The sequence below is a fragment of the Macrosteles quadrilineatus genome, unplaced genomic scaffold (genome assembly GCF_028750875.1).
Source record: "Macrosteles quadrilineatus isolate MER2022 unplaced genomic scaffold, UCM_ALF_1.0 Scaffold_15__1_contigs__length_3749704, whole genome shotgun sequence".
Taxonomy (NCBI): Eukaryota; Metazoa; Arthropoda; class Insecta; order Hemiptera; family Cicadellidae; genus Macrosteles; species Macrosteles quadrilineatus.
Genome location: NW_026542608.1, coordinates 3219064 through 3236594, shown reverse-complemented (window position 1 = coordinate 3236594; position 17531 = coordinate 3219064). Strand labels below are relative to the sequence as shown.

The 17531-nt window shown below is 34.7% G+C and overlaps 1 protein-coding gene across 1 annotated transcript in view; it reads right to left on the bottom strand.

The window, feature by feature from the left end:
* Positions 1 to 5758, bottom strand: part of LOC129005059 (galectin-9-like) — a 55765-nt gene extending 50007 nt beyond the window's left edge. The window contains exon 1 of the mRNA XM_054433840.1: positions 5439 to 5758. Within this exon, the coding sequence (XP_054289815.1) occupies positions 5439 to 5453 (15 nt within the window). The 5' untranslated portion in view covers positions 5454 to 5758. The remainder of the gene's footprint in view (positions 1 to 5438) is intronic.
* Between the last annotated feature and the right edge of the window lie 11773 nt (positions 5759 to 17531).

The window sequence follows — 17531 nt, the reverse complement described above, 5'->3', positions numbered from 1 at the left end:
GACTTGATGTTTAATGGCAATGTTGACTCGGGTCATTATAGCGCTATAAAACTTTATCATTCACCCCAGGATGTGGAAAGTACAAAAAGAAAAAGAAAAGGCAATCATTAACCGGGCGTAAAGAGACATACAGAACGAAAAAACATGTAGAGAACCAACGAACTAAAAAGGTAAAGAGCAGTGATGGTGTTAAATGTGCTCTGGAAGTCCCTTCTAAAAAATACCAATTTTTTGAATTGTGGTCGTTGGATTGGATTTGTCAACACTGCAAAGCTATGAATTTTGAGTCAGAACAGACTAACTGGGACACAAATATTTTTTCCTTATGTTGTCACAAGGGGGAGGGTAAAATGAACTCCTTATCAACATTTTGAGTTTATGGAAAATCTTATCAACAGCGACTATAAAAAAAGTATTAAGGGTCAAAAGAGACAAAAAACTATTTGAGTAAAATATAATACAAATCTGCATTTGTAATGGCCAGTTCTAAGTCTCACTTGAATCAACATCTTTCTGGTAGTGGTAGTCTATATAGTTTTAAAATCCACGACTCCTTTTCCATCAAATTGGACCGTTAATACCCTCTAACATTGATCAAAGTATGCACAACTTTATATATACGACGTAAACACAGCTTTTACTCACAGTATGGGTCAAAGATTCGTGAAATGCGACCAACTGCTGATGCGTGATTTACATGTAGGCTAAGTGACTATCTTTATTCCATACAACAAATTTAATGAAAAAAAAAACGACAAATATAGGAATATACTTGAGAAAATTATCTAAATAAATAGCATAAATGGCTGCTTACTAGGTTATCAGCATTGCCCAGTTCGTATACTATTAATTTTTTAAATGAAACTCGAATTAATATAAAACATTCATTTGGTTAAAATAATATATCGGTTTGATATTGATTAACATAAAATAGTTTATACATGCAAACTATCAGTTCTATTTCACGTAGGCCTAAAAAATTAAACAACCCCTAAATAAAATACAAAGAGAAACAGTATTTGTTAATTATTATTTCTTTTATTGCTGACAATATTCCCGTGGCAGAGCACGGGCGGTTAACTAGTTGTTTTAAATCTTCCGAATTCCAATTTGTGGAAACAAAGCATCTTGGAAAGTTTGGCTAAAATATGTTGAGCCATTTTGAGTGATTGTGTTTTTGTTTGGTGTCTATGGAAGTTTGTATTGAAGCCGATCCCAACGAGCTTTGCTTCGCTCCGCTCTATTACAGTACTACACACTGAATACAATTTATTGCTAAAACTTGTATCGATAAAATGGGGTAGAATAAGGCAGAAGATAGTCAGGTTTGCCCCTTTTACAACTGAAAATCTTAATATTTCAGCTAATTCTTATTTGATCTTTTTGAACTTGGTGTCGTTTGATAGATAATTAAAAATTCTAAACAAAATTGTATTTGGAATATTTTCATAAAACCAGCCAGTTTTGAATAATTTAAGTTTAAAAGTTTTAAACGGCCACCATTTTGAAATTGTAGGTTGAATCTAGATGAACTTTTTTTCTAACACGGGTCTCTTCTACCTAACATGCATACCAAGTTTCATAAAAATGAGTTAAAAACATTAAAATGCAAAAATGTTTATGTAAAAAATACAAAATGGTGGATATCTGGTTAACAAAGCGATTTTGGAAAAAAATTATTCTTGATTTTCTCTTTATTTTTACCCAAGGAATCACTAGGAAAAATATGTCCCCCACCCTTATTGAACACCCTGTATAATTTATTGCTAAGCTTTGTCGCAAATGTGCTTAAATTAATCACACAATGAAAAATAGATGCTATCCGCAGGCAGATGGATGCACGGGCAGTCGTAGGGAGTACGGTAGGTATCGGTGGACCGCGCGAGTTGCGGAGGAGGAATAATAGACGAGAATTTGGCGTTGAACTGCTAGTGCTGCAATTAATTGCAAGCCAGCGACCGGCGAACATGCCGGCGACTGGCGAGACTGCGTGTTTCCTAAGCCAACATAACCAAACACCTGAAAATACAAAAAATATGTCTAATAACACTTGTAATATTGATGTTTTAATTGACTGGGACCGTGACATCGTCCTGTAATCCAGATACTTGGAGGTCAAGAATTATGGATATTTATAGGCATGATCTGTGGATGCGATCGATACTCCCTGGTGTGGATTAACATTCGCACTAGTAAGTACAGCTCGTGACATCTAAGCTGGCACTTGGCAGAGCGCGGGCAGTGTATGCGGGAGGAGGGTGGAGGTAGGGAAAAGACCGGGCTGCAAACATTTCTGCTGCCTCACGGGGTTGACTCCCCTTGTAAATGTAGGCTACTTGGGTGCCTTCATATGGGTCGCGAGGATATTTGGTGCAAACCATATAACGGGACATAATGTTTTTGAACTAGATACTAGTAGTGATCGGCCAAGTGCCAGCTTGTATGTAATGAGCTGTACTACGACTATCAGTAGTACAGTAACATCCTGATAGCTACACTTCCATATCTGTTGGCACAAATAACCGAATGAGTCACAGGCCTAATATGATTATTGGATTGTTTAATTTGTTTGGTTAGTTGATTAGGTTAACCTTACCTAACTAGGCCTAACCAATCAATATATCGAATAATCAATATATCAATCAATATTTTCATTCAGTTGTTTGTGCCAACAGATATGGAAGTGTACCCCCATTTATTTGTTAATTGCAAGGCAAGTCCCTTAGTTGCCATTAGCCATATAGGCCTATGGACTATTGATTAAAGTCACGAAACATGATACTGTATGAGTCTTGTAACTGATAAGATGTAACAACAACTCCCCTACAAAATTAGCGCTCTATGGCTTAACCCTCCGAGTGTTATTTGTCGCTGCAGCGACACATAACACACTTTGTGTAGTGTTTTGTTTCACTGCAGCGACTCATAAACTCTGTTTACGGCGAAGGCTCTATGACTGACAAAATCGGATTGAACTGGATCGAGTTAGGTATCGTTTTATTTGACAGATTCAGAGCTTTCTCCGGAGGTCTGTCTCTAAGCTCTATTCATTTTAGTTCCGAAAATATTGTAGCAGACAGCTGACGTGCGTATTTGTAAACAGCTTGGATAACCTCGGACCGATGACTGATGTGTTTTATTACGTTTATCATTGTTTTAGTGTTAAAAATCAAAAGTAGTTATAAGTTATAAGTTACGTGGTGCATTATAAGAAGATTTAAGTGATTTTGAAGGGCTGGTTGATGATCCTGAAGAAGTAGGTAGTGATATTGATGTAAATTATCAGCCAGATTCTTAGCTATGGTTAGGCTAGGCCTATGCATTCTTAGCTAAACGCTATACTGAAATCTGTTTTTTGCCCATAACTTATTTATTTGCAAATCTACTTCCTTCCTATTATTATATATTTGTAATCCTCATAAAATTTAGAGCAAAGTGGCTATTTTCAAATATTTATAGGCCTATAATTTATACAATTTCATTGAGCGCGAACCTAGGCCTATTTTTTTTTTTTTTAGTTTTCCAAAATATTTTTTTTACCTAAAAATTTTTTTTGAAACAAATGTTCCTTATGTTCTATGTATAATATTGAAGCCCATGATTTCCCAAACAAAATGGCATATAGAACAGTATAATTAACATTGTTTTCAAGCTTCTCAGATCCGTTTTAATATAACCTTGCAAATGAGCAAAAAATAGGCAGACATTAAGGCCAAAACAAGGGACACTCGGACTTCGGAGGGTTAAGGGGACTGTGACCGTAAAAATTATCAACAATTGACATTTTTATTTTTTGGTCTTTTATTATTAATTAAAATATTCTGATTACAACGGTATAATTATTTTTTTCCTAGCTTGACTGGAAGTTAGTAAAAAAAATAAAAGAAAATGTTTTTAAGTTACCTGGTCTCATAGTAACAAAACATTGTTTAGTTATCTTGCACATGGGCCTACGTTTTCTGCGATTCCTGTAAGTTAGCTTTTTATAACTTTGATGTCACTTTTCTCAGCTATCTGTAGGACTAGAGTATCCAAATTTTTACCACATATTTAATACTTAATATACTAGTTCCTCCCAGAAGGATTTTGATTTATCACACCCACGAGTCGTAAAAAAAATTTTTTGTACTAAATTTCTAGGAAAAAAATTGTAATTTTTTGAAAATTAAAAAAAAAACACTTGGTGTAAATATATTTTTTAACCCTCCGAGTGTCACGCGTCATAAAAACGACGCACAACACACTTTGTGTAGGGTCACGCGTCGCTTTTAAGACGCACAAACATCGTTTACGGCGAAGGCTCTATGACTGACTGAATCGGATTGAACTGGATCGAGTTAGGTATCGTTCTTTCCGTAATATTCTAAGCTTTCTCCAGAGGTCTGTCTCTAAGCGCTATTCATTTTAGTTCCGAAAATATTGTAGCAGACAGCTGACGTGCGTGTATTTGTAAACAGCTAGGTTCCCCCGGACCGATGACTGATGTGTTTTATTACGTTTATCATTGTTTTAGTGTTAAAAATCAAAAGTAGTGATATACGTGGTGCATTATAAGAAGATTTAAGTGGTTTTGAAGTGCTGGTTGATGATCCTGAAGAAGTAGGTAGTGATATTGATGTAAATTATCAGCCAGATTCCTAGCTATGGTTAGGCTATGCATTCTTAGCTAAACGCTATGTACTGAAATCCGTTTTTCGCTCATAACTTATTTATTTGATAACTTACCTCGCTATATGATTATATATTTGTAATCCTCATTAAATTTAGAACAAAGTGGCTATTTTCAAATATTTATAGGCCTATAATTTATACAATTTCATTGAGCGCGAACTTATTTTTTTTTGAAAATTTTCGAAATTATATTTTTTTTTTACCTAAAATTTTTTTTTTTGAAAAAATGTTCCTTATGTTTTATATATAATATTGAAGCCCATGATTTTCCAAACAAAATGGTATATAGAACATTAGAATTAACATTGTTTTAAGCTTCTCAGATCCGTTTTAATAAAACCTTGCAAAGGGGCCAAAAATAGGTGGACATTAAGGCCTAAACTATGGACACTCGGAGGGTTAAATCTTCTAGGAGGAACTAGATAAACATATGGCCTTTAAAATAAAAAAAAAATTAAGGCTCTACCTGTCATAGTTCTCTAGATATGTAGCATAGATAACATTATATAAGATAGGCAGTCACAGTCCCCTTAACAGTCCTGTCTAAGGGACATGTTGCCCTTGGTCAGTAACAATAACCAAAGTATTTAAGTATCGTTTATGTTTTTGCAATGATGCTATCGGTAATTTAATTACATCGATGGTTGACATCATTGATATAAATGTTACCATCGATGTTGAACGTCGATGGTTGACCTACCGTATCTATGCTCATTACATGATACTAACCAAACTAACCAAAGTTAAGCCATGCTTATATTACTTACCGGATTGTGAGACATTTCAAAGAAGTATCACAAGGTTATCTACTGGGGCAAATGTAAATAAATAAATCCCAACTCAATCACTAAGTACGTTTTTGGCTGCATTAAAAAAGAAAATGGCCTAAGCGAATACAATGCTGACATTCACATTAAGAAAACATCTTAACTTATACATCGTTGCCATCGATCAAACTTAATAAGTTTGCATAATATGCTATTTGTCAGTACAAAAAGGAGCATAAGATAAAATCCTGACTGTAGACTAGGCTAATAAAAATAAATAATAATATTACGGTAAGAGGTTATGTGACTCATTCCGTGCCGTCCGCTGAATTTTTATTTCAGGGTTAGTGTTGCCTACAGTATTATTTTGAGGCTTCTGATTGGCTGAGGGAATATCATTACCGCAACGATACGGATCGACGTCAACGGCCTCGGTGGTGTAGTGGATGGAGAGCTGGGCTGATATTCCGAAGGATCTGGGTTCGAATCCAGGACTAACCAACAAGGGCTAGCCCACGGAGCAGAGAAAAGTGACTCCAGCCCCTCCCAGCCCCTCCCCCCCCCCGTGACGTCATGAGAAGGAACGATGCCACACGCCGCCAGCACGCAGCGCCTGGTATTGCGTTTGCGTTGCAAATACACTGTCCTGCAGCTCTCTACGTTAATGGAATTAGAATCAAACTTATATATTTCTATTCTGCATGAATTGACGATTCCAACGGTGCAAATATATTTTGGTTTAATAATGTCTGTGATTTGTAATAACAAGAAATACTTACCTATTTTTAAACGTGTGACATGAAAATGTAAGTAAGCGTAAACTTTTTTTATTTTTGAGGTAGAGACAAACTTTCAGCGAGAAAGTTGTAGATAATTAAATTATCTACAACTTTTATTGCAAACATTTTTTTATAAAACTGCTGGTTCGATCAGTAATGCAATGAAAACACAAAACTTCATTTAACTGCTGTCCCGGGGCGACGCACGGCCGGCCGTACCGCGTTTTGCCGCATATTGTTTTGCGACAACAATTGACTTAACATATTATTATAAATATTTTTAATAGATATAACTTAATAAATGTTTTTCTAAAATACATTTAAGATTTACAGTAATAAAATAGATCAAATCTAACTAGTATAATGCCTACAACGGAAAGTGTATTGTAATACTGTAAAATCCTTCAGTTGTATTACAATTTCATAATGTGATTTAAATTCATAACATACGGTTATATGTAATAAGTAACAGTATATTCCAAAAGGGTACATTGCTATATTCATTTACTTATAATATTATTTTAGTTTAATGATATTTTCTCAGTATACATTAGATAGCTCATGAAGAATAACAACTTTTGTCCTCATGTATTAAACACCGACAAATAGGATACATAATATTCTAAGGCAAACATGGCTGAAAAATAAAAACATTGGCATTGGTGCTGTGAATATTTTTAATTTACATAAATGTAATAAAATACGGTAAACAACTTACAAAATAATTACTTTGGTGTTTTGTTCCCTGATTGTACCCATTTTGACATTTTTTGTGTACTTTTTCTATTGTCTACTACTTTATTCAGTCTATTCAGATGCCTAATCCTAATTATAGTCCTTAATTTAGCATAGAGTTTAATTGCCATCGGGCAGACACTGGGATACTTTTCTTTTAATACTTGTTCGAATCTTGCCACTACTTTTCTTTCCCTGTCAAGGCCACTGCCATGTTGCATTTTGAAATCATTTTCAAATAGCATCACTTGCTTCTTCCATCCATCTGATGGTTCCGTAAGACCTGAAATATAATGACCCGTTTCAGTTACATGTTGTATTTTTTCAGTCGCAACTATGCATTTTTTAATTTCCATCTCAATTTATGTATGTAATTAATCTGTACTCAAGGTAAGTTATACTTGAAGTTGTTTTTTTAAATAAAAACCAAGAGTCAATAAGTATTAGTTATTACAAGATAATTAATTAATTAACTAATAATTACAAAATATGTTTTGTGTGTGTCAGTTACGGAGAGGCTAAAAAATATGACAATTACATTTGTGGAATTAGGTTAAACTGTAACGAGTTATAACTAAAAATATTCATACTCGCAGTAAACATGAATAATCAGCGAATTTCAAATGCCAGCATATGTAAAGTACAAGTAAATAAAGTGTTATTAACCACTACGTTAATAACAAAACAGCTAATTTCCTATACGGGAAATTCGCTAAAATTAATCATTATTTATTAATTTAGTAAATTAAAGCTTTTACCTCCACGAGAAATAGATGATACCCAGCTTTTCTCCAGGGTTGAATTCTGCGGTAGAAGACTTCTTGTAACAGTTCCCAAGCTTGGGTCAAGGTGTTTGACTTTGAACGCTACGTATCCTGCAATATAATTAATAGCTTCTTGTTCAGCCCAGTCCTTTTCTTGGCCAATAGGGAAGTCGTCAGCAGAAAAACTTTCGTCTTCATCAAATGGTTCATCAACCGTTTCTGTGATTTTGACCTGCTGAGGTTCATCAAGAGGAGTTACTTGCTTATCGGCTTCTTCATCGGCTTCTTTAGCACTGAAAGCAGAGTCTAACAATTCAGCTGTTAGGTAAGTGCTAGTTGATGTCTTATCATCCTCAACAAGCTGGTTCGACTTGGGAGATGGCTTAGGTAATTTATTAGAAAGTAACAGTTGTTTAATCCTGTATGTTACTTCTGTGGCAGTTGGATGGTCGTTAAATCTTCCCATTCCCCTCAGTTGCCCAAACAAGCTTTCTAATACATCCTGTGTTAGTCTCACGGTTAAAATGTGTTTCAAGCCAATTTCTTTTAGATCTTCGTGAAGTTTCAGAAGTGAGGAGATGGACATGAGAATCCCTTTTTGGAAAGGAAGGATGTTCTTCTTTCCAATGACCCTCATTGTTGAAATTGTTTGTTCAACTTCTGCTAATATTTTCTTCTGATCTCTAAAAACATTTTCATCAATGCCAAAGGCGAAATTCATAGGGTTATTCCCATACAATCTTTTGCTGTTCATGAGATCGAAAAATTGGTCCATTAAATCGAAGAAATCTGAAGCCTTATTATTACCTAACAGCACCAATATAGCCTTAGCCACTGTGTGTGAGAATACTGCTTTAGCAGGGCCGACTTTTTGCCTTGCATTTCCCTTTAAAGCTAGAAACTCCGGTTTGAGTTTATGGCATAGCCTTATTTCACCTTTGTCTTTCTCTAACAAATCAGTAAGTAAACTTACTTTTATTTCAGTTCCGTCCCCTAACTTTAAGCCGCTGTCCAATAAGTGATTTCTCATTAATTTAAAATAATGAGGCATGTCTGCAAAAACGTAAATGTTTCGAGATGCACAAGCAGGGTTTACAAAAGAGTTATTGTCAACGCATATTTTTAACTCTTTGTACAAGGTATTGCAGCCCCCTAAATCGGATACAACAGCAACAACCCGTATATTACTTGTTTCTAATTCTTGTATTATATTAAACAATATATCTTTATTCATCGTTGTATCAAAAGAGTAGTAAACAGGTTGTTTCCAGGGGGATACTAAGCCTCTTGCCAGAACAACCTGGACTCTTGAGAAGGGTCCTAGAGCTTGGTCGAAACCTGCGTGGTAACAAATTTTACTATCGATGTGCATTTCATCGAAGCTTAAAATGCACGTTCTTTCAAGGTCAGTCATTGTTTCTGAGCTTTTAGACATAAGTTCTAAAACATTAGTCAAAAGACCAGGATCACATTGAAACTTTGAACACCATCTTTTTAAAGTTGATGGTGAAGGCAAGGGGAAGTTCATTTTTTTCCTTAAAAATTCATAGGTCTTCTGATTGAGAGCTCTTAAAACTATAGCTCTAGAAATGTCATCAGAGTTCCACTTCACTGTACTTTTTTTACTAACAACAGCTTTTATTTGGTTTGCAGTAAAGATCTTTTTAGCATTGTTAAAAAATGAATGACACTGTTTATTACATTTCGAACTTTTTACTGAAATGTTTTTTTGCTTGGTTAAGGCCATTTTCAAATTAGTTTTAGTTGTCATTAACCTTTTAAATTTTTTTGCATTTACTTTAATTTTTTGTTTAGCTTTTTGTAGTTCGCTTTTTAGTGCGAGCAATTCACTTTCAATGGCTTCAATCTTTTTTTGTTTTTCTAAACAATTTAAACAATCAGTGATGTTCTCTTGACTACATGATGTGTTAATACTTTTACTACTTACATTAATAGAATTACTTTCAATATCTTCTGTCATTGATTCAACATGTTCCAATCTAGGTTTTTTAGGGCTTAACGTTTTTAAGCGATCTAAAGCTGCTTTCTTAATTATACGATTGTTGTGTCTTTCATACCTTAAGTTTTCATGGTGGTCTTCGTCACTCGTCCTATTTAAGTTGATCGATGGAACAGCACCCTTTTTCAAAATCTTTTTTTGTGGCAAGCCAAGGAGTCTGTTTTTCATATCGTCCTCATAATCACTAGGAAGAAAGTGGTCACTACAAATCCTAGCATTGTTTTTATTTATAGGATCTGCCCTTTTGCATTTAATTTCCCAAATAGAACTGATCGCTGGATCTTTAGGAAATGTGTGATAAACAACACCATTAGTTTTTCTTTGATAATTTGCGCACGTTGCTACAGAACAATTAACAACCATCGTAAACAATTAGAGTACAACTCACATTTCACCACACACTATCACCAACAACACTACTATAAAACTGTAACACACACATGACAGAACGCGGTGAGAAACGCGACTAATAAGCCGGGTAGCAGCCACGTGGTCCGCGAGTGTCCTTGTAGCTACGTCATCGAGGGGGGAAGTAGGGGAGGTGGCGGGGCCGGGCGGCGCGCTCAGACTTCAAAGGAGTGGGCCAGGGCACCTATAGCACAATTTTTTGTATTGGACTTTTTCATTATCAACACGTTTGGTATTTACTCAGGGGAGGTATAGAAGAGGCTACGATGACAGCTGTGGGCTTCTTATTAGCTGAGGGAACGCCATTACCGTAACAAAACGGTCGGTATACATCGGCCTCGGTGGTCTAATGGTTAGCGTGCCGGGCTGATATACTGTATGTCCCGGGTTCGAATCCTGCTGGTAGCATTAACTTTTTGTCCAAGATTTTTTTATTATCAGCAAGTTTGGTTGGTTCGGTTCGGTTATTACAGTTTAATTTTATTATTAAGTCATTATACAATTTTAATTGAGCAAATTCTAGTTTTATTTAATAAATTATTAATTATTTTTCCGATTACTAAACTTTTGTTATATTATTTCTTTATCAGCAAGTTTGGTTAGTTCGGTTAGGTTATGATAGTTTAATTTTATAATTAAAAAATAATAAAATTGAATTTGAGACATTTATAATTTTATTTTATGAACAGAACTATTTTTGCGATTAGTAAACCTTCATTGCCAAAGTGCTCTCTACTACAGCGCTGTTCACGGAGGAATTTTGAACTAAATGCCTCATTCGTACCTCCCCTAAGTCAGACCCCAACACGTTTGGTTGGTTTGGTTAGGTTATGATGGTTTAATTTTATAATTAAAACATTATAAAATTGAATTTGACCCATTTATAGTTTTATTTTATGAACATAAACATATTTTCGAATAAAACCTTCATTCGATTTTTCATTATCTCAAGTTCAAGTTTCATTATCAGCAAGTCTGGTTAGTTTGGTTAGGTTATGATAGTTTAATTTTATAATTAAAAAATTATAAAATAGGATTTGAGGCATTTATAATTTTATTTTATGAACACAACTATTTTTTCGATTAATAAACCTTCATTAGATTTTTTCATTGTCAGCACGTTTGGATGGTTTGGTTAGGTTATGACGATTTAATTTCACAATAAAAAAATATAAAATCGAATTTGAGGCATTTATAATTTTATTCTATAAACAAAACTAATTTTATAGTCAATCAGAAGCCTTTAAATGACACTGTTGGCAAAATTAATCCTGAAAAACAAATTGTGCGTCCCGTCCGTCATCATAATTTGCTTCTGCTTCTTACTTGACTTGACAGTTTTTTTCCAACTGCCAAATAGGACAGCTGATCCTTGCCTGTGGGAACTTGGACTGGGTCACTGGAATGGGAGGGACAAATGGCTAAAGGGTAAGGGTGGGTCGTCATAGTGAGTGGCTAATGTCTTCTCTTGAGGCAACACGATTACCGTAACGAGACGAAGTTATTTCAGCGGTGTTCTTGACATAGTTGATAGCGTTTCGGACTGGTGTTCAGGAGGTCTCCGGTTCGAAACCAGCCGGGGATACACCAGCCGGGTGTGTCTGAGAGGGCAGGAACAAGGGAGCTGGCCGCGGGAGAACGGGAAGAAACCGACGCGGCAAGGGAGATCTCCCTCAGTCCTAATGTCGGGAGCGTTTCATAAACTCCAAATTTCACAAACTCCAGCGCTTAAAATATTAAATAAACAGAGCGGTTCATAACCTCCAATTTTCATAAGCTCCAAATCTATAACATTCAAATAATCACTGTTTCACAATGTCCAAATTTCACAAACTCCAACGTTAAGATACCAAATAAACAGTGCGGTTCATAATGTCCAAATTTCATAACCTCCAACGGTACAATCTGAGCCAGAAGTCTCTACAGTGGTTGCCACAGTCAGATAGCAGGCACCGTTCGCCAGCGCTCAACTACTGATTATACGTGCATTTTATGATTGAAGAACACTCAGCTGTGTGACTCAAATATGTGTTAACCCCAAATATGTGACTCAAAAAGTTTAGTCAAAGGGATGCATTTACACTAATTTAGTTTACCTTAACGAAAGGAGAATTAAAGTAGAAATAATAACTGGGCCAGGTCGCTAATTCAGTGGGTTTTACCAAGAACTTAAATTATCTCCACATCTTTATAAAAATGCCTTTTCATATTTCACGAAGACAATTTCCGAAATTACAATCGGGGAAGCATTTATATCAAAGAATTTTGTTAACTATAGACTACCGGTAAGCATTGAAATGCACAAACATATGCCTGTAAATTAAGTTACCATTCTTCGTAATGTAATGACATATTTGATGTAATATAATGATAATTAAATGCTAGAAACTCAGTTTCTATATCCCGTAAACTGATGCTGAGCCGGCCAAACTCCTAGCGCCAATGCCGCGCCAAGCGATTTTATGCCTAATTTTTAATCGCTTAAAAATGATACAAGCAGGCTCCGTATCAAAAAAAGCTTCAAATAAAAAATAAAATTCATACTTTGATCTAAAACTTTGCCGCAGGAATTTTTTCCCTGACCAAAAAATAAAAAAGGTCCTCGCTTACTACATTTTTCATGTTTTTTATGGTGTTAAAAAACAATCATCTGTTTTAATTTGCCTAAATAAATTATAAAAATTATGTTAAGGTAAAAACTAGCTACATAGTAATGAGCACTGGTTTTTCCAGAAAAATAATGTATCAATTTGAAATTTGTATGTTAACAAATAAGTGTAGCAGAGCAGGTTGAGTGAATGTATGTTTGTGTAAAACAGAGTGGTTCATTCGGCCCGTCCGCCTCGGTATCCCGCCAATTCGATTGACTTATGGCAGAGACTGTACCGTTGGAGCTTATGAAACTTGGAGGTTATGAACCGCTCTGTTTATTTGATATTTAAAAGTTGGAGTTTGTGAAATTTGGACATTGTGAAACTGTGCTTATTTGAAAGTTATAGTTTTGGAGTTTATGAAGTTTGGAGGTTATGAAACACACTGTTTATTTAATATTTTAGACGTTGGAGTTTGTGAAATTTGGACATTATAAACCTCACCCCTAATGTCGTACCCCTGAAATTATCCGCATGGCTGCGCCTGGACCCAGAACGGACCAGGGGCCCTATTTTTGAAATGGTTGACTGTTGAGTTGTGTGTTGAGTCATTCTATTTCCAATCGTTTCGTATTTTTGAAACGATTGACGGTGGACTTATCCAACCAAAACTACTCACCACCTACTGAGCTGTTGAGTGGACGGTTGACTGCACTTTCTTCTTCCTCTTTCGGCAAAAATTGCTCTTTTTGAGTCGACGCCATATTGCTATTGCTTTAATTAAAATTACTAATTGCGATTTAGAGGTTATGTATTTGTTGTCAATGTCTTAGCACCCAATACTTTATTCGATTGTTTTCTGTAATTAATTGCATTTTAATTTATTTACTGTGTCAATACTAGACTATTTAATCAAGGGTTTTATCCTTGTTGGTATGTTTGAAATAGACTAGGCATACTAATTTAACTTATTATAAGATAATTATTGTTGTTAGACCTATGATTTAAGGTATTAAAGATTGTGGTAAAGAGAAACAATATCATAGTTTGTTTCAATACCATTCACCTAATAAAGGGATCAAATTAATAAGTTACGATATGCTTTCAGTGCAAGGGCAAATAGCCATTTAAGCTTTAGCCTAAATAAAAAAAACTAATTAAAAATAACATGAAACAAAACGATGAAGGAAACTAAAATAAGGTGATGTGTTCTGAAATAGAGACGAAGAAAGCAAATAATAATGTATTTAGGATATGCCTAAACTTATAATGAGCTACACCCTAAAACAAACATCCATAGTAAATTTTATTTTTAATACTTAAGTTTATATTAAGGTACTTTTGCAATCACTAAGATTAAGCAAGACATAACCTCAATCTCTCAAGAACGGAGTTGACAGTTTACCTCAGTGTCTCGAAATATGGTAGATTGAGATTAGCTGCCAGATTTTAGAGTAAGAAGAGGTTAAATCGAAGATCGCAAGAACTCTGCATTGTGATTGGTTCAAAATGACGTCATCTGAATTTCGTACGGTCGTATGCCTACATTTCCAAAACAAGTCACTCAACTAGTGATTTCTAACTCACTTCCAACCTGTTGGATTTCAAAAATACCAAATCCTGTTGTTGGTTGAGTTGAGTGTTGACGGTAGACTCAACTGTCAACCATTTCAAAAATAGGGCCCCAGGTCAAATTCAGTCCTGTTGTCACACCACCAGGGGCCCTATTTTTGAAATCGTTGACAGTTGACTCTATAGTCAACACTCAACTCAACCAACAACAGGATTTGGTATTTTTTAAATCCAACAGTTTGGAAGTGAGTTGGAAATCACTAGTTGAGTGACTCGTTTTGGAAATGTAGAGCATACGACCGCCCGAAATTCAGATGACGTCATTTTAAACCAATCACAATGCAGAGTTTTTGTGATCTTCGATTTTACCTCTTCTTACTCTAAAATCTGGATAAGCTAATCTCAATCTACCATATTTCGAGATACTGAGGTAAACTGTCAACTCCGTTCTTGAGAGATTGAGGTTATGTCTTGCTTAATCTTAGTGATTGCAAAAGTACCTTATACAGGGTGTCCCGTAACTCTCTGGACACTTGTATATAGCGTTATTCCTTAGGTCAAGACAAACACATTTCACCATAGGAACATGGGTCTGTGGTGTCTAGTTTACCGACTGTCGGTATTTATGTGTTTTTTACAAAAAAACTAATAACTCTTAAACGGTTTCATATACAGCTTTGATATTTTGCAAAAATGTTAATCTTATTAAGACCTACTATCGTTAGAAATTATACTAAAAAATCATTAACCGTTACAAAATGCCGGCCATTTAAAATATTTGATGCCAAATTTCACGAAAACCGTTAACTTTACAAAAAAATTGCAAGAGACAAAAAAGTTTGTAAATTTTATGTAGTTTTTAATGATACCTGATTTGTTAAGATTGGATAAATAATAACAGAGAAACGTGTTGTTTTCTAAATGTATGACCGCTTTTCTCCATTTAAACAATGCTAATACTCCTTTTACGTTGTTTAGCATTGTTTAAATGGAGAAAAGTGGTCATACATTTAGAAAACAACACGTTTCTCTGTTATTATTTATTCAATCTTAACAAATCAGGTATCATTGAAAACTACATAAAATTTACAAACTTTTTTGTCACTTGCAATTTTTTTGTAAATCTAACGGTTTTCGTGAAATTTGGCATCAAATATTTTTAATGGCCGGCATTTTGTAACGGTTAATGATTTTTTAGTATAATTTCTAACGATAGTAGGTCTTAATAAGATTAACATTTTTGCAAAATATCAAAGCTGTATATGAAACCGTTTAAGAGTTATTAGTTTTTTTGTAAAAAACACATAAATACCGACAGTCGGTAAACTAGACACCACAGACCCATGTTCCTATGGTGAAATGTGTTTGTCTTGACCTAAGGAATAACGCTATATACAAGTGTCCAGAGAGTTACGGGACACCCTGTATAAAATTACAAGTATTAAAAATAAAACTTACTATGGATGTTTGTTTGTTTTATGGTGTGTAGCTCATTATAAGTTTAGGCATATCCTAAATACATTATTATTTGCTTTCTTCGTATCTATTTCAGAACACATCACCTTATTTTAGTTTTCTTCATCGTTTTGTTTCATGTTATTTTTAATTGTGTTTTTATTTTGGTTAAAGCTTATGGCTATTTGCCATTGCACTGAAAGCTTATCGTAACTTAAATTAATTTGATCCCTTTTAGGTGAATGGTATTGAAACAAACTATGATATTGTTTCTCTCTACCACAATCTTTAATACCTTAAATCATAGGTCTAATAACAATAATTATCTTTTAATAAGTTCAATTAGTATGCCTAGTGTATTTCAAACAAATTAAATAGTCTTATAACAAAGTAAATAGATTAAATAGTCTAGTATTTACATAGTAAATAAAATTAACAATCGCATAAAGTATTGGGTGCTAAGACATTGACAACAAATACATAACCTCTAAATCGCAATTAGTAAATTAAAGCAATAACAAAACAATATGGCGTCGACTCAAAAAGAGTATTTTTTTGCCGAAAGAGAGGAAGAAGAAAGTGCAGTCAACCTCCACTCAACAGCTCGATAGGTGTTGAGTAGTTTTGGTTGTATAAGTCCACCGTCAATCGTTTCAAAAATACGAAACGATTGGAAATAGAATGACTCGACACTCAACTCAACAGTCAACCATTTCAAAAATAGGGCTCCAGTATCGGTGACATTGGAGTTCCATCTTTTAATGACAGTAATGTGGTGGGTTAATGACAAATTGAGAGGCATTTGAATACTTGAGGTAGCTTGCACGATAATTATTCACTTAATAATTTATGTTAGACTGTGTGGGTAGAACAAAACATAAAAATATCAAGGCATTGCCAACCTTTTAGCGAATTTCCCATATAGGGAATAAGCTATTACCATAGGTCGCATACGCATGGTGTTGTATTGTAAGTTTTATTATATATTGAAATAAATAGTTAAATAAATGTAAGTTGAAAATGAGCCTTATTTTGTCACTGGTTTATTTACATTAATTGAATCACATTTTGGAAATTAACAGATGATTAAATTATTAAATGCATAGCATTTGAAACATAGAGATACAACAGTTTCTTCCCCACTAAATTTGATTCATAAGTCCAGTCTTTTCCGTTGCTTTCTTGTTCTGGCTGATTTGCGAGGAACATTTGTTGGGGGACAGCTCACTTACTCTACAGATCATAGTCTATACGAGCTTTGTAAATAATATTGAAGGTTCACTTGCACTACAGGCTCGTATACTATACGAGCCTATCGAAAATAAAAAATAAATGAAGAGGGTTCACTTACTCTACAAATCATAGTGACTATGAGCCTCGTGTATTATATTTAAAAATACAGTATGAAGGTGAAGGTTCGCTTACTCTACAGATCATAGTGACTATGAGCCAAGCGTAAGAATTATTTGATAATTCAGGAATCGGCTCGTATAGTATACGAGCCAAAATAATGAATAATATAAATTATAGGAATAGGCTCGTATACTATACGAGCCTGCAGAAAAATATTAGATGGCTCACTTACACTACAGATCATAGGCAGTATGATCTGTAGAGTAAGTGAACCCTCTTCAAAATATTAGATGGCTCACTTACTCTACGGCTCATTTAGCTACTCGTTGCACGGTTTGCGTTCATGAAACTCTAGGCGCTATGCCCGGCTTCGACTGCTGCGACTGCCTACATAAGTGTATTGCATCACCTCAATT